At 50.6% G+C, this 22,599-nt stretch overlaps 2 protein-coding genes and 1 pseudogene across 2 annotated transcripts; 1 reads left to right on the forward strand and 2 right to left on the reverse strand.

Annotated features, from left to right (window-relative positions):
• Window positions 1–9,496: 9,496 nt before the first annotated feature.
• On the reverse strand, window positions 9,497–10,309 carry LOC114685809 (keratin-associated protein 10-4-like). Its single transcript, XM_028860445.2, has one exon. The coding sequence runs from the start codon at window positions 10,259–10,261 to the stop codon at window positions 9,761–9,763; it is 501 nt and encodes a 166-aa protein (XP_028716278.1). The 5' UTR covers window positions 10,262–10,309; the 3' UTR covers window positions 9,497–9,760.
• A 7,424-nt stretch (window positions 10,310–17,733) lies between these two features.
• On the forward strand, window positions 17,734–19,975 carry LOC114685808 (annotated as a pseudogene).
• Window positions 19,976–20,576: 601 nt separating this feature from the next.
• On the reverse strand, window positions 20,577–22,153 carry LOC114685793 (keratin-associated protein 10-4-like). The gene has a single exon (XM_028860418.2). It carries the CDS (start codon window positions 21,907–21,909, stop codon window positions 21,184–21,186), a length of 726 nt encoding a protein of 241 aa, XP_028716251.1. The 5' UTR covers window positions 21,910–22,153; the 3' UTR covers window positions 20,577–21,183.
• Between the last annotated feature and the right edge of the window lie 446 nt (window positions 22,154–22,599).

Genomic DNA, 22,599 nt, shown 5'->3' on the forward strand with positions numbered 1-22,599 from the left:
GAGACGTAACCTGTGGTTTCAGAGCGTCCCGTCAGCCTCACACAGCCCCATGCGGCCCCATCCCTGGAGAAGCCCCTGCCTCAGAGAGTGGGAGACAAGCACAGGCTGGAGGCCACGGCTTCCACACCCAGTCCCTAAGTTTGTATGTTTGCAGGGCTGGGGATGGGAGTGGCAGGTGCATGATGGGTACAAGGTGGATGGAAAATTGTGTGCTGCTCTGTTCGGGGCTGTGGATCTTACTCCATGTTTGAGGGCCAGAGCTTTCTGAGGTGGTTTGGTAACAGACAAACTCCACCCTTGCCCAGCTTTCCTGTCCTGTCTAGTCTGCTCCTCTCTCCTTCCACAGCACGCTGCATCCCCACAGGCTCATTTACTGTGGAGTCTCAAAGACCTGGCACAGTCACCTCTTGGTAGAACGTCCCTGAAGGCATGGGCACATTTTCTTTTCAGAGAAATTGCTGTAAGATGGATGAATTCAGACAGTTGGAACCTGGCTACAAGAGTGAGACCCACTGTCACCCTGGTGGACCTGGGGTGCAAAGTGTGTTCTTGGGGCTTCGTTTTGCATTTCCGTGATGACTTGGGAAGTGGTGTGTAACTACGTGTGTTTATTGTCATCCTTAGTTTTGCCTTCCTGGAGGGTCTGTGCACACATCCTGTGGCAATATGTGAAACACCGTGATTCCATGCCTACGACATGTTGGGAAAGGTTACAATGAGGAGATGGTTGTGGTTTGGATGTGAGATGTCCCCACAGGCTCACATGTTTGAATATTTAGTCCCAAGTTGGTGGTGCCACATTGGAAGGTTGTAGAACCTTTAAGAAGTGGAGCCTGGCCAGGCGGTGGTGCACGCCTTTAATCCCAGCACTCAGGAGGCAGAGCCAGGCGGATCTCTGTGAGTTCGAGGCCAGCCTGGTCTACAGAGTGAGATCCAGGACAGGCTCCAAAGCTACACAGAGAAGCCCTGTCTCAAAAAACAGAAAAAAAAGAAAAAAGGAAAAAAGAAAAAAAGAAAAGAAAAAGTGGGGCCTGGCTGGAGGATGCATCACTGGGGGAGGGGCAGGCTTTGAGGTTTTATAGCCAGCCCCACTTCCGTTCTGCCTCTGGACCAGTTGCCTCACACTCCTGCCGCCTAGCCTTCCCCACCATGATGGACTGTAATCCTCAGACTCTGAGCAGAAACATTCCTCTCCTCACGTATTTGGTGACAAGTAGCTACTGGGTCTGAATCCAGATCAGTGACAGCCAGGGGCTGCAGTGGCCAGCAACTGATAAACAGGGAGAGGGGACAAGAGACTCCACAGATGGACGTAGGTGGTGATGCAGTGCACACACCTGCCTAGCTTTAGAATCCAGGGAACCCATGCTCCAGGCTGGGTTGCCTCGCCGGCCTTGATGCCGGGGGAGGAGCTTGATCCTGCCTCAACTTGATGTGTCATCTTTGTTGACACCCATGGGAGGCCTGCCCCTTCCTAGAGGGAGACAGAGGAGGAGTGGATGAGGAGGAGAGGAGGGAGGGGAAACTGTGGTTGGTATGTAAAATACATGAAAAAATTAATTAATATAAAAAAGAACCCATACAGAAAGAAGGAAAGTTGTAATATCTTAAACCCAAACATCTAGGGTCAAAACCTAGAGCTGAATTCTTTCTGCCCAGATGTCTGGCAGTGAAGACACTTTCATTGGAGGATTCTCCAGTGGACTGGAAGCAGGAAGCACTCCAGTCTTGCTTCCCCAGGTTGCCATGATTATCCAGACCTCAGGGAGTTGGGGCATTGAGGAGTTTGCTTATAGGGAGAGCAACTGTAGAATGTTATGTGTGGTCCAGAGGCCATGGTGTGTCCTGGAGACACGAGGCCTGGCTGGGAGGAGCTGGCCACAGCCAGAAAGGTGGCAGTGGACAGTGGACAGTAAGGAGCTAGTTAGTGTGCTAGCTGGGGTGGGTTATCAGCAGGAGAAGGGGCTCAGAGCATCAGATGATGACAAGCAGGATCCCTCACAATGGTCCAGCAACCCTGGATGTTACCAGATGTCACTCCCTACATCTGAACCCCAAAACACAGGAAGCAAAGCCAAACAGAATCAATGAGCTGGGCAGTTGTTCCAGGCTATCCGCGGAGACTTCAGTAAGCCTTCCTCTCTCTAGTAAAAACTCAATGCTAGAACTAGATCCAAGTCCAATAAGGAAATGGAAGGAATGGAGGAACACTGGGAGCCAATCAGGGTCCATGGATGAGCACAAAACAAAACCAAGCAACAGCAGACCAGATTCCTTCCAAACGCGCATGGACCATTCTCCTGACAGACAGCAAGAGAGGCCGTGAAACCAGGGCAACAATCGAAAATGATTGAAACCATACAAGTCTCTCCCCTGACCGCACAGCAAGAAAGCAGACAGTGAACTAGAGGTAATCGGAGTTCACAGTAAATTTAGCCTCATGGACAACCTGGATGCCAAAGAGGATGGGAGAGGTCTTAAGAAAGGCCTTAGCTGGAAGAAGAGGCAACTGTCAGAGCTGATGAGGTGGTAGCCAGAATGATCCTCAGCGGGGAGCAGGGAGCTGGGGACACCTGAGTGAGAAACCTCACATCCATCTGTCTTTATACCACAAAGAAGAGAAGTGATGCCCAAGGCTAACAGAAAGACCCCAAGATGAGAGAACTAAGAACTAACAGCAAGTAGAAACAGTGATTGAGGAAGCCCAAAGTTAGCTCTTTGAAAGCAGCAGCAGAACTGATGACATTTAGCCAGACTGATAAAGAATCGGTTCAAGCCAGACGTGAACCCGGAAAGCCCTATCAAGAACAAGCATTCATCGAGGCACGGCTCGGGTCAGCCTTAGCTGAGTTCCCATCCAGAATCAGTGTGCACTGTGAACATCTACAGATTAGCGCCAGGAGAGACAAGCTGGGTGACAGATGTCAACTGCCATCTTGTCCCTTCACTGTGGTCCAGCCGCTAGCTGGTGTCTGGTTGGTTCAGCCATAAGTATCTTTTCTTTTCTTTTTAAATTATCATTATTATTATTATTATTATTATTATTATTATTATTATTATTTTGGTTTTTCAAGACAGGGTTTCTCTGTGTAGCCCTGCCTGTCCTGGAACTCACTCTGTAGACCAGGCTGGCCTCGAACTCACAGAGATCCGCCTGCCTCTGCCTCCTGAGTGCTGGGATTAAAGGCGTGCTCCACCACCACTGGGCCACAGTAAGTATTTCTTACAGGACAGGTCTGCTACGGATCAACCCTTTCTGGTGGCACCACCCTATCTGAGGCTGTTGCTTGTGCTTCAGTTTTGGTAGTTAATGAGTCTGCCAGGTCGAAGGATGGGTCCCGCCCCGTCCCTCCACCCCCAGCACTCTGTATCATCCATAATCCTCTTCCTCCCGCTCCCCTGGCTTTTCACAAAGCCTCAGCTCTCAGTCACCTCTCTCATTGTGTCAAGATTCACTGTTTTTCTCTCTTAGCAATCCCATGCCTCCATGAAAGCACCATTGTCCATGGTGTCCATTGAGTCTCCTGGAGTGGAGTGCATGCTTCATTAAATTAGGAATGTTTGAGGCACCATTTCTTTAAATATTTCTTTCTTACTCTCTGCTTCTGGAACTCCTCTCACACATGTTGACGTGCCTTAGGGTGTCCGCTAGTCTCTCAAGATCCACCCAATCATCTTCATTTTAAAAATCTACCGCTGGCACTGGCTGTCTCAGGGGTTGTCCTCACATCGCCTCGCTCTTCTGGTCTCCCCCTTTGACTGCCAAAGCCCAACCGGGAAATCTCCACTTCAGCTGTCTTACTTTCCAAGTCATGAAATTCCTCCCATTTCCCCCCTCGTTGTATCCTCTGCTGTGTGGTCTGATCTAGAGGCCCCCTCCAGTGAGCACAGCCTCTGGGCTAGTCTGGGAGCTTTTTCTAGCGGTTTCCTCCTGTGCCCAGCTCCTGCTTACTTCTTTGCAGGATGCAGAACTTGCTGACTGTGGATAATGAGCACTAATGGCTGGTTCTGGGTTTCTGGGTCGCTCCCCACCCCCTGCAGCCTGTTACTGACATTTCCGGTGTAGACTTGTTATTTTTGCCTTACAGGTTTTTTTTTTTGTTTGTTTGTTTGTTTGTTTTCTGAAGTAGCCTCATCACATGTACTGTGTATTGGAACTATTTGTTGAGGTGGTGCTCTGGCAGTGATTTGGCAGAGTTTCCTTCAATGTCTGGTGTCATGGTTTGGATTTTAAATGACCCCCAAAGACTTAAAAGCTAAGACTCCGTCCCCAGCTTGCAGCACTACTAGGCTGAGAAGGAACCCTTTAGAGGACGGACTTGTTAGAAGGAACTGAAGGTTAGCCTGTGAAGGGACCCTGGCCCTTTGCCCTTTCCTCCTGGTCTCAGGTGAGCATCACCATGTTATGCTTCTCCACCACGAAAGTGTGAGCCCAAACAGTCTCTTCCTCCATATGTGTTGTCTACCTCAGGTATTTTGTCACAGCCCCTAAGCTTTGTAGCTTTTGTGTGTTTACCCGTGGGGCTCCCCCTCAGCTTCCAGCTGGCAGTTTCCACCCTTCTCCCCTTCACTTCCTGTTGCACCTTTACTTCCTGTTTGCTCAGGGCTCAAAGCTCGGCCCCCAGTGATGCCCTCAGCACGTGCCTCTGTGGTCATGTTTGGGACCTTCTAGACCCCGGGGGCTGTTTCAAAGCCCTGATTTCTCAAAGCATTTGGTTCCCAGCTTTCCTCAAACCCAGGCCTTCTTCTCCACCCCGGGCAACACTGATGGGTTGTTTACACTTGGATGCCTGACCGATGCCCTCCCTGTATTCAGCAAGTTCTGAAGTTGGAGAAACTGAGGCTGGCTCCTCAGGGAGCCTCAGACAGGTGAAGACCAGTGCCTACATGTGCTAGTTTTCTTTTGGTTGCTGTGATAAAACCCTTTGACCAAGAGCATCTTAGGGAAAGGAATTATTTGACTTATACTTCCAGGTCACAGTCCATCACTAAAGGAAGTCAGGCCAGGAACTCAAGCAGGAACTTGAAGTGGAAAACATGGAGGGACATAGCCTACTCATGCTTAGCTAGCTTTATTTATTTATTTTTTGAGATAATAATAATATACTTACATCGTTTTCCTCTTCCCCTTCCTCACTCTAACCCCTTTCATATACCTTTTCGCTCTCATTCAAACCCATGATCTCCTTTTCTGTGATTGTTGTTACACACACACACACACACACACACACACACACACACACACTTGTCATCTATCTATCTATCTATCTATCTATCTATCTATCTACCAATCATCTATCTATCTATCTATCTATCTATCTATCTATCTACCTACCTACCTACCTTCCTACCTACTTATCCCTGAATATATAAATACAACCTGCTCACTTCATATAATGCTATTTGTATAGATATGCTTTTCGGGCTGACCCTTTGGTGTTGGATAATCAGTTGGTGTGTTCTTCCCTGGGGAAGACTATTTTTCCTACTCACAGTGTTCCTTAGTTGCCTGTAGTTCTTTGCGTAGGATCAAGGCCACTTTAGCACGTCTACTGGTTTTGTCCTTGTTCAGCTCACATTTAGGCAGCCATGTTAGTGAGACTTCAGGGGTGTAGCTTCTATGGCATTTCTAGTAGACACACTCTCACAGCAAACTTCCTGTTCCTCTGGCTCTTACAGTCTTTCCACTCACTCTTCTGAAATCATCCCTGAGCCGTAGGTGGAGGAGTGTGTTATAGATGCATCAGTAGGGACTGGACTCCACAACCCTGCATTTTGATCTGTTTGCTATTATTGTCCGTTGCAAAAAGTTTCCTTGATGAGGGATAAGAACTACATGTATCCGTGAGTATAAGAATAAACATTTGGAATGTAGTTAGGGATTATGCTGGTTTACACTTCACTAGCCCTGGGTATTTGGCTAGGTTTCCAGTACCAGGCATGATTTCGCTCTTGTTGAGTGAGTAGCTAGCTCTCTTATACAGCCAGAACTACCTGCCCAGGGAATGGTGCCACCTACAGTGGGCCCTTCTACATCAACTAACACTCGAGATTATCTCCCACAGACATGTCCACAGGCCAACATGATCTGGGCAATCCCTCATTTGAGACTCCTTTCTCAGATGATTCTAGACTGTGTCAAGTTGATAGTGAAGCTTCCTCAGAAACATGTCCACTAGACATGTTCCTAGACACCAGTCCCACATAGGGACTGCACCTGCTGCCAGCCAGGACTCGGCCCAGTAGGGCAGGGTTGAGAGGTGGCAGTCACAAAGCTCCCCCAGCTGTGCCCTGGTGTTTCTATGCTTCAGTGTCCTGTGTGTTGATGGCTGTGACAGAAGAGCAGCAGGTGGCAATTGAAGTTCAAAGTGCCAGCCCACCAGGAGGTGAATCCTTGATGGGTGAATCTTGGATAGGCAAGACTCCAAGACCACAGACTCCAGAATGTCTTTTGCTTCTGGTGTTCCTTTACATGTTAGCCGCTGCCATCTTTCTCTGGTATCTGGCATGGTGTGAATGGGTGTGGGGAGATCCCCACTGCCTGTAAGGTAGTGTGTTTATCTCATGGATACATTCTGTTCTACTGGGCATTTTTACCTGTGGATTATTGTGAAGATGATTTCTTCTTAAACTGTACTGTCTAATTGATAATAATGTTAGTTTAAATAGAGTTTTGATGATTAAAAATAAGTACAATGAAGTGTCACCCAGTTAGGACCTATGAATTTCACTTAAGGAGCTGCATAGATCACAGTTCAGGTTAAGGAAAACAGTGGAGTCCTCAGGAGCCAGGCTGGCTAGAATTCTTTTAATCTTAATATTGAACGATGCATTCATAGGTTTTGGTGCACATCATGGCCGAAACAAAGCCTTAAAATAATTTCAGGTTAGATCAGATGTTTTGATAATAGCCTTGAGATGAAAAATCCTAGAAAACAATCTGAAGTTCACAAGGACACATAGCTGAGCTATAGATTCTTTAGGTGAGGGTCAAAAATACAAAGCAGCCCCGTCATTACTAGTTGACGTACTTCCCTGATAGGATTGGTTGGTGATCAGTTCCTTGTACCCATTTTTGTCCTCAATCTCCTGATATAAAAAACTATTATTGAATGGGTATACACCCTAAAGATTTAAAGTAGAGCTAACGGATTGTTTTAAAAGTTAAAACAATGTATGTGGGTTCTTGGGATGACTTTGTTTTACTCATGTAAGGGAGATGAAAAACATGTTTTTATATGTATTCATTATAATCATTCACTTGAAAAATAGGTGTAACCACATTGTAATTTCTATATTGCCTGAAGGATTTTGTTAGGATATATAGTTGTAGAAGAAAAATAAAGAGACAGAATATAAAAGAAGAATCAGAATACAAAAGAAGAATAAAGAAAAGGTCTGAAGGAAACCATCAAGAGTGTATGAGTGTCTTTTCCCTTACCTCCTCAGATAAAAAAGTCATAGTGCACCAACTCCATGAATTCCCTTCGAGCCCTGCACCGCTGAGGGCTGGTCCCCCAGGAAGCAGAACATGGAGGCACCTGGCACCTGGCAAAGGCCACCATGGGAAGCTATCTTCCTGGTCACATGACTCCAGGGTAATGTGTCCATGATGAGGTGGCCTCCACTGTCCCTGCTGCTAAGTGGACTCAGGAATCCCTGTAGAGACACTGCCTCCCTCTCCCTGACCAGTTTGTTCCCTTGGCTCTGCCCTTGCACTTCCAGGAGACAATTCTTTTCTCTGTGTAGCTTTGGAGCCTGTCCGGGAACTCCCTCTATATACCAGGCTGGCCTCGAACTCACAGAGATCCACCTGCCTCTGCCTCCTGAGTGCTGGGATTAAAGGCGTGCACCACCATGCCTGGCTCCTGGAGACAATTTTTTTTTTTTTTTTTTTTTTTGGTTTTTCGAGACAGGGTTTCTCTGTGTAGCTTTGCGCCTTTCCTGGAACTCACTTGGTAGCCCAGGCTGGCCTCGAACTCACAAAGATCCACCTGCTTCTGCCTCCCGAGTGCTGGGATTAAAGGCGTGCGCCACCACCGCCCGGCAACAATTCTTAATGTTTCTCAGTAATGGTGAGGTCACGTTTGCCCACATTTGGACATCATGTCCTTCTGTCTCCTGTGGGCACATTCCCTTACCACTCTGGGTTGCTGTGGCCACTCCAGGCTTATGGCCATCCCCATCCCATTGTACACCATGCCTCAGCCTCCACCCATAAGTGGGCAGCCAGAGGCATTCTGGTGCTCACTTAGCCTCCCCAAGCACATGCATGGGCAGGAAGTCAGGATGCCCACATTTCACCACAGTGGACCCTCTGGGTGCTAGGCCAGAGGCCAGAGTCCCCTCATCTTTACCACACACACAATGGTGGACTTGGGCAGTGGGGTAGGGTGCTGCTCAGAGTGGGGACCAGTGTGCAGAGTTTCTGCTGCCCAGAAGATCTAGAAGTGGCCAGCAACAGAGCACAGAATGAGGGAACAGGAACTTCAGATCATATTTGATGACCCCCACACCTCACAGATGCGGATACAGAGACAGTGGGTGGGCACAGGTCCAGAGTCAGGTGCAGGCCTCACAGAGCCAGGTGCATAGTCAAAGGGCAGGTGCAGGCCTAGCAGCCAGAGGCAGAGCCCAGAGCCAGATGCAGGCCCAGAAACTGGATACAGAGCTCAGGAGCCAAGTGTGAAACCAGGTACAGAGCCCAGAGCCAGGCGCAAGAACCCAAAGCTAGATGCAGAGCTCAGTGCCAGGTGCAGGCCCCAGAGCCAGGTGCAGAGCCCAGAGCCAGGTGCAAGAGCCCAAAGCTAGATGCAGGCCCCAGAGCCAGGTGCAGAGCACAGAGCCAGGTGCAATAGCCCAGAACCAGATGCAGGCCCCAGAGCCAGGTGCAGAGCCCAGAGCCAGGTGCAGGCCCCAGAGCCAGGTACAGACCACAAAGCCAGGTGCAGAGCACAGAGCCAGGTGCAGGCTCCAGAGCCAGGTACAGACCACAAAGCCAGGTGCAGGCCCCAGGGCCAGGTGCAGGCCCCAGGGCCAGGTGCAGACCACAGAGCCAGGTGCAGGCCCCAGAGCCAGGTGCAGGCCCCAGAGCCAGGTGCAGAGCACAGAGCCAGGTGCAAGAGCTCAGACCCAGGTGCAAGAGCCCAGAGCCAGGTGCAAGCCCAGAGCCAGGTGCAGAGCCCAGACCCAGGTGCAAGAACCCAGAGCCAGTTACAGGTTCCAGAGCCAGGTGCAGAGCACAGAGCCAGGTGCAAGAGCTCAGACCCAGGTGTAAGGCCCAGAGCCAGGTGCAAGCCCAGAGCCAGGTGCAGGCCCCAGGGCCAGGTGCCAGGTGCAGAGCCCAGACCCAGGTACAAGAGTCCAGAGCCAGGTGCAGAGCCCAGAGCCAGGTGCAAGAGCTCAGACCCAGGTGTAAGGCCCAGAGCCAGGTGCAGGCCCCAGAACCAGGTGCAGGCCCCAGAGCCACTTTTCTGTATGACAGTTACTACAGAGATGGAATGGGACAGAAGAGGTTTTATTGGTGCTCAGAGGCCAAGAGTAACACAGCACATAGCAGGATCAAGCCAGCCAGATTGGGAGTGGGTGAGGTGGAGCAGCCAGCACTTCCAGGAGCTGAGGCAGGAGAGTAGCTGGGGGACACTTAGGCTCCAGACCTGGCTGGACTGGTGGAGGAAGGGTAAGGACGGGTGGGCCCAGAACACCCAACAGGACTATGGGTCGGGGCAGACAGGTGGCAATCAGGCTCACAGCTAGACAGTCAGCAGCATGAGGGGGAAGCCCCACAGCAGACTGGCTCACAGCAGACTGGCTTGCAGCAGACTGGCACACAGCAGGATGGCTGGCAGGGAGAGCAGATGGAGACACAGCAGACTGGCTTGCAGCAGACAGGTGTGCAGCAGACGGGCACACAGCAGGACGGTTGGCAAGGGGAGGAAGTGCAGCAAGCTGGCTGGCAGCTAGACTGCTGGCAGCACGAGGGTGTGCAGCAGCTGCTGCAGGCAGATTGGCAGCAGGGGCTGGACACACAGCTCACTGGGGTACAGACAAGAGTAATGCAGGGGGCTGGGGCACAGCAGCTGGACTGGCAGCAGCTGGGCTGGCAGCAGCTGGGCTGGCAGCAGCTGGGCTGGCAGCAGCTGGGCTGGCAGCAGCTGGGGGCACAGCAGGTAGGCTCACAGCAGCTCTCTGGGCAGTCGTCCACCTGCCAGGAGGAGTTGGTGCAGGCGTCGGAGCAGACAGACATGGTGGAGGCGGCCATGGCGGGGTTGGCTGGGAGCTGGGAGTGTGTTGAGTGACTGTGTGAGTGTTGAGTGTGTGTGTGTGTGTGTGAGGTGCTCTGGGCTCTGGGCTTTTATCCCCCAGGCGTGTTTTGCTGCAGGAGGCTCTGGGCCCTTCCTCTTCCTTGTTCAGTCTGGAGGGTGCTCTGCGGAGCCCAGTCATAAACTGTTGTGCTGTTCACTCTGCTTGGGCCTGTGGCTGTTGGGACCCCTGGAACACGGCCTGTCTGCACTCTACCTGGTGGCCACCTGTCAGGATCTGGGAGATGACTCTTGGCTCTGAGGATGCACTGTGTGTCCCCAGCCTCTGACCTCAGTGGGGTAACCTGGCTGGCCTGTGACTAGGAAAGAGGAGGCAGGCATCCTGATTTGGAGCAGGCAAGGAGGACATCCAATGAAGTCTCCGTGGTGCAAGAATGGGTCAGTTGTAGGCAGCCAGCCAAGGGTCTCTTGGGAATGAAGATGGTCACTGAAGTGGACTCCTAGGCATTTAGAGACCACACTGAGTCTGACCTAGCCATAAGCCAATGTCCTCCTGGAGCACAGGAGGTCCTTGTCACTTGTCCTGGGTCAAAACCTGAGGCTGGGGTGAACATACAGGCTGCGGGAGGCAGGCATGGACTAAGGTCACATGGATTCACTTATCATCCTGGATGGCCTGTGCCAGGGAGGTGAGCTGGCGAGAGCTGGCCCTGATCCCAGATGCCCATCTCAGGCATAGCTCTCCTGCATCCCAGGGTCCTCTCGCCCTCTCTTGTCAGGTGCAGAGTAGCACTGTGGGCAGGAAGACAATGTTCGGACCTGACACAGCGGAGTCTCCCACAGAACGGAGGCCTCCTTAGCGTTCTGGGCGGATGTGAGGGGAGGGGTGAGCAAGGCCATTGTCACCAGAACTTCCCATGCTGTTCTGGGGTCCAGTGAGGTGACACACAAAGAATCCAGATGCTAACAAGCGTGTCTGGTGTCTGTGGGTGAGGGGACCCTCCACCAACAGCTGAGTTGCCTGTCTGAGGAACTGTTGTGTCTACATTCACAGGGGGCCAGATGAAGAGAGATTCTGAGCACCCAGTAGCCCTCCAGGGTACCTGTTGGGTCATGGTGCGGTCAGAGGGAAGCAGAAACCAGCAGTATAAAACATCCATGAGTCTCTGAGACAGTGCCAGAGCTGTGCACAGAGCTCAAGACCCTCACCAGAGAATGTGCTTGCTCCCTGAGGAACTCAGGACATGATGTCCCTGGGACATAGGCCTTCTGCAATTTTTATTATGACTTAGGTCATTGAGTTTTTCTGCACACTCAATGCATTCCATGCTCCATAACCGTTAGCCATAACCCTCTGTGGCCACCCACAGGTGACATCACAGACTCGCTGTGAGACTGTCCCAAGGAGTGTGAGCAAGGGGACAGCAGCCGTAGGGAGCCAGCAGCATTTGTCCTCAGTGGGACACAGAAAGCTTGGTGCCATGGCCTGAGAGCAGGACATCACAGTGCACAGACTTGAATGACAGATTTAGTGAGCTAAGAAAAAAATGGTCCTTATACCATGGTCAGGACAGGGACAGGGATGGTGCCTGGAATGCTCTGGGAACCTGCTCTGTGCCTGGCAGTATTCTCAGCACGTCCTGTCTGTCGTGGTTTGAGTGTGAAATGTCTCCATGAAGCTCACCGTGTGCTTGAACACTTGACCCACAGTTGGTTGTGTTGTTTGAACACAGGGCCTAGCTGGTGGTGGAAGGTCATGGTGGGGGCGGGGGAGTAGCTTGGGGACCACAGGCTGACTGTCCTGGTTGGAGTGTCTGCCCCTTGATCCCTAAGATGTGAAATGCACAGTCATGTGCTTCTCCTGCTGGGACTCAGTGTACCCTCTCGAGCCATGAGCCAGATGGGTCCATTCTCCTGAGCTGGACATTGCCTCATGATTGTGAGAAAAGAACCCCATAGAAAACCAGGTTGGGGTGGCCCTGCTGTAGTGGTGCATCTGACCGTGTAGTCAGGCCTTTAGATAGGGGCATGGGAGGAATGTGGGAGAGTCCTGGACTGTTGTGAACTGGAGCTTAATGGGCCACTCTGGAGGCGGTTCACAGGATCAGAGGTCAGTGTAGACCGTGAAGGCTTGACTCTCGACATTTCAAATAGGGCTCCCCTGAGACCTGGGCTCTAGGCCATTCAGGATTACAGCCTGTCAAAGAAGCTGGCTACATTCTGCCCGTGTCTCAGAATACTGAATGGGACTAAGTTAGAAACTAATGGACTAATTCTTCTGATGGAGGGAATTTTAAAGATAGCCTAGCATCAGGTCTGTGGCATGGTTGATGCTCACCGCCTTTCTCCAGGTTTACAGCGAGAGTTCTGAGCAGAAAGCAGAGCAGGGAGATGTGGAGAATACACATTTCGGTGGGGAAAGGTGTGGGAGAGAATTTGAAGTCTCCAACAAAGCAACTGTGGATATGACCAGTGCCAACAGAAGTGAGTGGCAACTGCTAGAGAGATCAGTGCAAATAAGGAAAATCTCCGCACGATGAACTGGGGCAATAGACCCGAGGCCCCGAGAGTGAGAATGTGTCCACTCTAGGGCAACTTGCTCCAACAAGACCGTCTAGATTCCCCTGACACAGGTACAAGAGACTGCTTGGGCTGTGGGGAAAGAGGGCCAGGCTAGGTCTGGAGCTGAGAATACAACCTGCTGTCACCGTCCCTGTAGTGCTGTGACTTTAGGCATACAGAGTACGAAGGTTGCGATGTCACGGAGCATGTGCCAAGGTCGCAGCCAGCCTCTGAGGGCAGGCACTGTGTGGAAGGCCAGAGTCCCTCTGTGAGCTTGTATGGACTGTTCAGGAAGCTGCAAAGGTGAGGTCTGAGTAGCAATGGGGACCTAGAGAAGCCCTAGACTACTGTAATGGGGACCTAGAGAAGCCCTAGATGACTGTAATGGGGGCCTAGAGAAGTCCTAGACTACTGTAATGGGAACCCCGGCATGTGGGAGATGCCAGGAAGCCTGAAATCTGTTGGGGAAAGCTGCAGGCACAGGGTGGGATTCTCCAAAGAAAGAGATGTGTGCCGCAGGTGGTAGAGCTGTGGGTAAGGCTAATCACGGCACTGGGGCCCCGACAATGACACCATGAGGCTGCGATCCTGGACTCAGGGCTGAAGGGGTGTGCCCTGGCGGGTTCTGCTTTTGCTGGTCTTTGTCTCTATTCCTCCTGCTCGGACTGGGAATATGACCACGTTGGCCGATGCCAGCAGGGTTTGACTTTTACAGGGGCTCATAGTTAAACGACTGTCTTGTGTTTCAAAAGGGATTTTGGACTTTTAAGGGTTGAGGCTGTTGAGGGACTATGGAGAGGTTTGAATTTGATGGCTCTGGGGGACAACCATCAGCCAACAGGGACCAGGGTGGAATGTCACTGACTAGAATGTCCTTCTTAGGCCCCCATGTTCGAATATTTGATACCCTGCCGGCAGTGGTGCTGTTTTAGGAAAGTTGTGAAACCCACTGGATACAGGATCTAGCGGGCAGATGTAGGATGGCAGGGGTGAGGTTTGAGGGTCCCAGCTAGACTCTGCTTTGGTCCTGAGCTCTGTGCTTCCTGGTGAGGAGGCACGAGGGGCCTGTGCCCCATGTCCCTGCTGTTGTGAGCACCACCTTGTTTTATCCACCATGATGACTGAAGCCCTCTCCAATGAGAAGCCAGAGTAAATCCTTAGGTTGTTACCACTCGGATAAAAGTAACTAATTCAATATCTACCCACTGTCATATCACCTAGATTAACTTCTGTTTAGACAGATAAGGAGAACCTGGCACAAAGAGGTTAAACAGCTTTTTCCTTGCTGCCCAGTAAGACAAACTGATTCCCTACATTCCAAAACAGAAGACAGGAAGTATGCAAGGAAATGTAACCCCGAGCAGCTGGGTTTAAAATTCCCCTTGGAGGCAGGGAAGAACAAATTATCACCACAGAGCTTCCACACAATGGCTTTAAGGACGAACACAGCAAGTTCCTCCAGACACAGAAGGAAAAAGATAATAAACAGAGTGGCTACCTCACTGAGACCAAGCATGCCAATTCAGTCACAAGAGAGAGAGAAAACACAGCCAGAACAAAAACAAACAACAAGAAATGAGGTGGCCTGAACGAGGACAGCCCCCATAGACTCACATGTTTGAATGTTTGGCCCCCAGATGGTAGACTGTTTGGGAAGGATGAGGGGGTGTGGTCTTGTTGGAGGAGGCGTGCTACTGGGTGGACTCTGGGATTTCAAAAGCCCACATCACTCTCCATTAGCTCTCTCTGTCTCATGCTTCTGGATCATGATATAAGCTCTCAGCTACTGCTCCAGGGCCATGTCTACCTGCCTGCTGCCATGCTCCCCTCCATGATGGTCGAGGATTTAACCATCTGGAACTGTGAGCTCTTGAATTAGATGCTTCTTTTATAAGTTGCCTTGGTATTTTGCCAGGGCCGTAGAAAAGTAACTAAGACAAGAAATAATGGTTACGGAGCTGGAGGGATGGCTCAGGGTTTAAGAGTACTCACTGGCTGCTGTTCCAGAGACCCGAGTTCAGTTCCCAACACTGCCATCAGATGCTTACACTGGCCTATAACTCCACCTCCAAAGGATCCAACACTCTGTTCTGGACTATTCATGTGCATAACCCCCAGCCCCCACAGCATGTACACTCACAATGAAATAAATATTCTTTTAGGAAAGAAAAGAATTGGGGGACGCTTAGCTGAGTGCTTAGGAGCTGAATGTCAGTGGAACGGATGAGTGAGTGTGAGCACTGGTCTCTGGAGGACTCCAGGGCCACAGGTCACAGAGGCATCTGCACAGCAGTGTGTTCTAGACTGTTCTTCATAGCCCAGGTGCCCATCAACAGGCATGGACAGAGAGAGGGTTCGAGTGTGCATAGCCCGAACTTTATCCAGGCACAAAGAGCAAAGTCAGGTTATTTTTAAGGAAACGCCGACCCTGGGAACAATCACATCAGCGAACCCAGCCAGTTCTCCGAAAGACAAATGTCGTTGATTTCATTCCATTAGAAGTCCCTAGATTTTATATGGTTACAGAAAATCATGTACACGTGGATTAAATGCAAACAGAAATCAATGGTCTATGGTAGTGGTTCTCAACCTGTGGGTTGTGACCCCCCAGGGGGTTGAACCACCCTTTCATAGGGGTTGCCTAAGACCATTGGGAAACACAGATTTTACATTACAATTCACAAGAGTAGCAAAATTACAATTATGAATACAAAATATTTTGTTTATGAAAACAAAATTAGTTTTGTGGTTGGGAGTCACTACAACATGAAGTGTGTTAAAGGGTCACAGCATTAGGAAGACTGAGAACCACTGGTCTAGGGGAACAAAGGGGATTGATTTGGAGGGAGAGGCGGGAAAAGTAGGTGGAGTAAGGTGGTAAGGGATGTATTCGATGTACAATATGTTCCTATAAGAAAACATGAACATAAAAGCTGGTCCGAGTGTCCACGCTGGATGGGTGTTGGGGAGGTTTTTGATCATCAGTCAGAAAAGCTGTGTTCAGCAGTCATGAGCTCTGGACTGAGTCTAGGCTGTCAGTGGCCCTCCCCTAATCCTAGTGTGTGGGTGTGATGGGGTGATCAAACCAGCAAGGTGGGGCCTCGCGATGGGGTTGGTGACTCCAGTCACACTGTACCCCCCTTCCATGCTGGAATGTGGTCTGTGGCCAGGAGTGGTACTCCACCCAGGACCCTGAACATACCCTACATGACTGACTGCCCCTCAGCTGACTTCCAGCCCGCAACACTGGGAAGAATCCGTGTTTATGATCTAAGGCCCCAAGTGGCAGCTGTGTGTGTGGCCTGGACTAAAGAGGCAGAGGCAAAGCCAGCATGTAGGTTCCAGTGCAGGGATATTGGGGCATAGGGGCGGGGAACATGACCTAAGTCTCAGTTAGCAGTGATATTGAGTATAAGTGTGAAGTTCAAATCGATTACATAATGTGGCGTTAATCGCTATTGGCAATGGTGGGCTCTAACATTTCATCCACTGCTCATATGATAGCAACTAACCACATACAACTAGGGAACATTAGAAATATGGCCAGTTCAACCCAGTGGCGTGACTGCATCCTACATATACGATGTCAGCATGTTTTCTGTTCCTATAATGAAATACCCAAGGCCCAGGTGCTAATGAGGAGATTTATATATAGTTCATGGCTCTGAAGGCTGAGAGCCCGGCAGCACGGCCCCAGTTCTGTGTCATGGTCCCCCCTCCCCCCAAGTGTGTCATACTGTGGTGGATGGCGACCTGGAAGGAGGTCACACAGGGCGAGGGAATCTCTGAGGTAAAAAGGAGTTAGTTCTGACCATCATCACACTCCACCTCTCAGTGCCACCCTGCCGAGGACCAGGCTCCCAAGACAGACTCTGGGGACACCCTTCAGCCACATCCAAATAGCCCTAGTGGAAAGTCTAGATATGCATTTCCAGTTTCAACCTGGCACAGTGGAGGTTGCCCAGGTGGGCTGTATCTGCTGGATAGCGCTGTTAGAGCATGCCAGGTACCCAGGTGAACAAGGGCAGAGTGTCAACGAAGGCAGAAGAGCCAAGCCAGCCTGTCTCAATCAGGAACTCCATAAACTCATCCTCTCACCCTCTGTGTCAACAGCTAAAAAAATAAATATGAACTCATGGCTCAGAGCAAAGCCTGCAGCCGAGTGACCATGTCCCACAGAAACTCACACAGTCAGAACAGGTGACAGCTTCTGGGATGCTGGATAAGCACAGGGCCTCCTTGACCATGGCTGCATCTAGAAATGTGGGTCCAGCACCCCACACACCACAGTTGTTCTGACTCTAATGGCCGAAGGGCATTCTTGCCTGATTACAGCTCCCCATGATGGGGAAACGTCTTATTTCCAGAACTCTCCGAGGAAGGAGTGGCCATCTTCCAAAGTCAGGCTGGCCACCATCAATGGGAGGCTTACAGAGGGAGTGAGCCATGGTGTCAAGGACCAGAGAACTGCCCTCCCCAGCCCCATGCGGTGAACAAAGGCTTGGATGGAAGCTGAACGTGTGGTCAGCCATGCTCAGGCTGGCAGATCCACTCCTTGGAACAGACCAGGCACTGGGCAGAGAAAGGACCCAGGTGGCACCTGTTGCCGCCCCTCTTTGCCTCCCTGCAAGCTCTGGAACTTGGAAGGAAGTTGACCAGGCCCATGTTCATTGTAAGGCTGCTGAGGACTGTCCCTTCAGGTGAGGACCAGCAAGATGCATCACAGTAGCCAGCGGGGTCAGTGGCTGCTGGAGCACTGTGCGTTAGAAAAGAGCCATCAGCCTGTCAAACCACCGATTCCCATTCTGCTGACAAACGTGTCTTAAGAAAATGGTTTGATGCCTCCGACCCTAATTTCTTCGTCCATTGGAACAAGGGTGAGACGTCTCTTTCCGTTCCCAGCCCAGCCATGGCTTGTGGTCCCAAGAAACATCAGAACTGTGTGGCGGCTCCAAAACATGGGATGCTGGATAAATCGACCAGTTTGTTTGCTCCTCGTCCATCCACTGGTCCTCACAAGCTGAGGGGATGTCTGCCCCTGATCGTTTTCCTAAGGAACAGACTTAAGTATGCCCTGACTAGAGATGAAGTAAAAAAGATTTGCAGTCAGCGCTTCATGAAGATTGATGGCAAAGTCAGGACCAACATAACCCACACTGCTGGGGTTATGGATGTCATCGCATGACAAGACTAGAGAGAACTTCCGTCTGATCTATGACACCAAGGGTTGCTTTGCTGTTCATTGTATTAGACTTGAGGAGGCCAAGTACAGGTTGCACAAAGTGAGAAAGGTCTTTGTGAGCACAAAGGGAATCCCACATCTGGTGACCCATGATGCTCCTACTATTGCCTACTTTCATCCCTCATCAAGGTGCATGACATCGTTCAGATTGATTTGGAGACAGGCAAAATAACCAATGAAATCAAGTTTGACACCAGGAACCTGTGTATGGTGACTGGAGGTGCTGCTAACTTGGGAAGAATTGGTGTGATCACCAATAGAGAGAGAGACATCTTGGCTCTTTTGATGTGATTCACGTGAAAGATGCCAATGGCAACAACTTTGCCACGTGGTTTTACAACATTTTTGTTATTGGCAATGGCAACACCATGGATTTCTCTTCCCCGAGGTGCTGCAAGCCACAAAAATATATGAAGTAGGATTTCAGCTGATTATGACAAGCTAATACCTGGAAGAAGCCAAGGGCCTTCCAGAGGTCAAGCTGAGGCTCAAGGGGTCTTGGTGATATTAGCTTTTGATTATCAGCCGTTTCCTAATATGAATTTCTCATGTGCTATTGTAGCTTTTCCACCATTCTTTGGGCATAATTTCCCCTCTACTAAGAAATATTTAGATAACCTTCCAAGCAACAATGCAGCCAGGATCCTTAATTTCAGGCCTTTCTGTAATTATTGTTATTAGCAGCATCTGGACAGGACCATATCTGGACATATCTTATCTGAGATACCTCTGTACTCTCTAAGAACAGACTTAAGCGTCCAGACTACCTGTTTGAGAAGGCCTGGCAGATGTGCCAATTAAGCTTAACTTTCTCCTTTCCAAAGTCTTATCTCTAGTTTTAGATGCACCCTTAACAATTAACTCAGAACTAAAGGGTTCTCACTTACAGGTACATCTAGCTGTGATGGAGGTTGCCTAGCCAAGTTGCCTAGCGACTGAGCACACTTGCCAGAAATGGCAGGAGCAGATATAGCTTGGAGAGATATGGGTCAAAGGGATAAAAAGGTAGTTTTATTTTCAGAGAGGGATGAGACAGAAGAAAAAAGAGAATGGAAGAACTAGATGGATAAGAACTGGAGAGGAACAAACTGAGATGGGGAAGAACTAGACTGAAGGGCTAGAAGAGAGGACTAGAGGAACGAAATGGAAGATGAGGAAGAGCCAGATGGGGAAGAACAAGATAAGAAAGAAGGAGCCGGGCGGTGGTGGCACACGCCTTTAATCCCAGCACTCGGGAGGCAGAGGCAGGTGGATCTCTGTGAGTTCGAGGCCTGCCTGGGCTACCAAGTGAGTTCCAGGAAAGGCGCAAAGCTACACAGAGAAACCCTGTCTCGAAAAACAAAAAACAACAACAACAAAAAAAAAAAAAAAAAAAAAAAAAAAAAAGAAGAAGGAGATGGGAAGGAGCTGAGATGGGAAAAAAACTAGATGGATGAGAACCAAGATGGGGCATAACCAAGATGAGAGAATTAAGGGAGAACTTAGAGGGGACAGCAGAAAATTGTAGAGAGAAATCAGGCAAGAAAGGAGCTAGGCATAAGAACAGAATAGAAGCTTGTAGAGAGAGAATTGATTCAGAAGAATAAAGCGTATGGACTAAAGAATTTCGCGTAAGTAGATTCATTTCATGTCATCAAAGATTAAATTATCAGCTGGCTGTAGATTCTTCCCAGACCCCGGGAGAGGACTATCGAGGGGCTGGACCCCAATAGTCTACGATACTGAGGAAAAGGAATCCGCCTGACCATTACTGAAGAGAGAAACAAAAGACAAGCGGCCAAACAGAGCAGTGGGTGAAATGGTCTCTAGGAGACATTGCTGGAGAGGTACCTGTGATCTTGCTACAAGCCTTTCTAAGCAACATGCTAGATTAAACAGCATGATGAAAAAGAAAAGATTTGATTTATTTATGTAAGTGTGTGTGTGTCTATGTGTGTGTGTGTGAGTTGTGTATGTTATGTGTATGTGCATGCATGCAAATGGGTGTTGTGTGTGAGTGTGGTGTATGTGTGTGTACACGCACACGAGTGCGCACACAGGTATGCATGTGTGTGTTGTATGTGCCTTGGGTGTATGTTTGTGTGTGTGTGCCTGTGGATGTAAGAAGAAAACTTGCAGAAGTTCTCACAGGCTACCTTGTGGGATCTGGGAAGCAACCTCGGTTGGCAGGCCTCCCTCTCAGTGCCTCAGCCCACTAAAGATCTCTCTACCCCTCCAAAATAGTGTGCTGTGTGGTCTTCGGGATCAAGCCCCAACTCTAACACAGCTGATCATGGCCCTGGTGTTTCAGGACCTTTACCCAAGGCCTCCATCGGTGCTCTGTCAGGGACAAGACCACGACTCAGCACAAAAGGACAAGGCACACAAGGAAACAAGTCACCAGGAGGGAGAACCAGCAGAAACTTCTGGAAACAGAATTGGATCCCAGAGAAGACCAATGTGAAAAAGATCAGTCAGACTGGAAAGTAAATAAATGTGGAAGCTTAAAGAACCAGATCAACATCACAGGCTCTTTGTGGATCTCCAGTTTTATTGTATCTCACAAGAGTAGAAGATGGCAATGTAGGGCAGCCAGGAAGGAGAGGGGAGCTCAGTGGAGGAGGGAGGTCACAGAGGAGGAGACCTCCATGTCAGCTCAGCTCCGAGGACCAGGACAGGGGAACAAGAGCCAGAGCCTGCTGTCGCTAACTGGATCAGGTGTCCAGTAGCCACAAAGTATCTCCCTGGAGCTTGTTGGGTAATGACTGCTTCAAAGGAGCCATAGAAACAGAAACAGGACAACCACACAGTCAGTGGAAGGCCAACACTGGATGCAACTCCAGGCCAGGGTGCCAGAGAGACTGACCTATATCACACACACCTGCCCCCATGGGGGGCCAGATACTCCTGGGAGGCCTTAAAAGGTTTTCAGGACTCACAGGTCATCAACTGGTCATGGGATGGTAGCCACCATCGGGGCAGATGAAAAGTGTGGGAATAACCAATACAGAGGACACTGGGGGCTGAGGAGGGAGAGGTGGGTAGGAGGCTGAGCGCAGTTGTGGGGAGCAGGACAGCTGGGATCACAACTGTGAGAGTATCAGACCTGCACTGTGGGACTCTGAAGCATGGGACAGGTCAGCAGCAGCTGGACTTCTGGCATGAGGAGAGGCCACAGCAGGCCTGGCGGGAGCAGGCAGGGCGGCAGAGCAGGGACACACTGGAGCAGGGCTTGCAGCAGCTGGGCTGGCAGGAGGAGGCACAGCAGGAGGAGGTGGGCACACAGCAGGCAGGTCTGCACACAGGGCGGCAGAGCAGGGAAATGCTGGAGCAGGGCTTGCAGCAGACAGGCTTGCAGCAGACAGGCACACAGCAGGAAGATTGACAGCATGAGGGCTGGCAGCTAGACTGTTGGCAACATGAGGAGGATCCAGAACAGACGGGTGTGCAGCAGACAGGCTTGCAGCAGACAGGCACACAGCAGGAGGGCTGGCAGCATGAGGGTGTGCAGCAGACAGATTGGCAGCAGGGGCTGGACACGCAGCTCACTGGGGTGCAGATGAGGGTCAGGCAGGAGGCTGGGGCACAGCAGCTGGGTTTGGCACAGCAGCTGGACTGGCAGCAGCTAGGGACACAGCAGCTGGACTGGCAGCAGCTAGGCACACAACAGCTGGGCACACAACAGCTGGGCTGGCAGCAGCTGGACACACAGCTGGGCTGGCAGTAGCTGGGCTGGCAGCAGCTGGGCTGGCAGCAGCTGGAGGCACAGCAGGTAGGCTCACAGCAGCTCTCTGGGCAGTCATCCACCTGCCAGGAGGAGTTGGTGCAGGCGTCAGAGCAGACAGACATGGTGGAGGCGGCCATGGCGGGGTTGAATGGAGGAGGGTGTGTCTGTGAGAGAGTGAGTGTGTATGTATGTGTGTGTGTTTGTGTGTGTGTGTGAGGTGTCTGGTGGCAGCATTTATACCCCTGGGCTGCTTGTGTTGTGCCTCAGGTCCTGGCTTCCTTTTCCCTGTCTGTGTTTGGGGTCAGCCTGTTTTGTCACTAGTGAGGGACCATCAACAAATACTGCTGTCTGCTGTCACTGCCCCTGGGGAAACCCCACAGAGATGACCAGATCTCAGGGGAGGTGGGGATGGCAGCAGACAGGTGACCTTCTGGAGGTGGCAGCCACTGTCCTATCTCTGAAATCTTAGTGCTTGAGGCAGCTTCTCCACATGGGCAGAGATGGAGAGAGGACAGCCCGGGGGTGTGATAAGAAGATGGTGGCGTATGCTCTCAACTGTTCTATAGGACTTGATGTCTACGGATGTCCCTTCTTTCAGTGAGAACTCAAGGATCCCTTGGTGCCTCTTCAGGCCTGATGGAGTCAAAGCGAGCAATAGGATGAAGGCTTCTCTCACATTTCAAGTTGAAGTTGAACTTCTCTGGAGCCCCTGACAGTGTCCATGACATTCATGGGCCTTTGTGTCCTCTGAGCTCTGGCAGTTTCTCCTGTACCCAGGTCCTCAGAGCTCCCGTTGCTCCAGTGACACAGCCATTGAGTCCCTCAAC

The sequence above is a fragment of the Peromyscus leucopus genome, chromosome 16_21 (assembly GCF_004664715.2).
Source record: "Peromyscus leucopus breed LL Stock chromosome 16_21, UCI_PerLeu_2.1, whole genome shotgun sequence".
Taxonomy (NCBI): Eukaryota; Metazoa; Chordata; class Mammalia; order Rodentia; family Cricetidae; genus Peromyscus; species Peromyscus leucopus.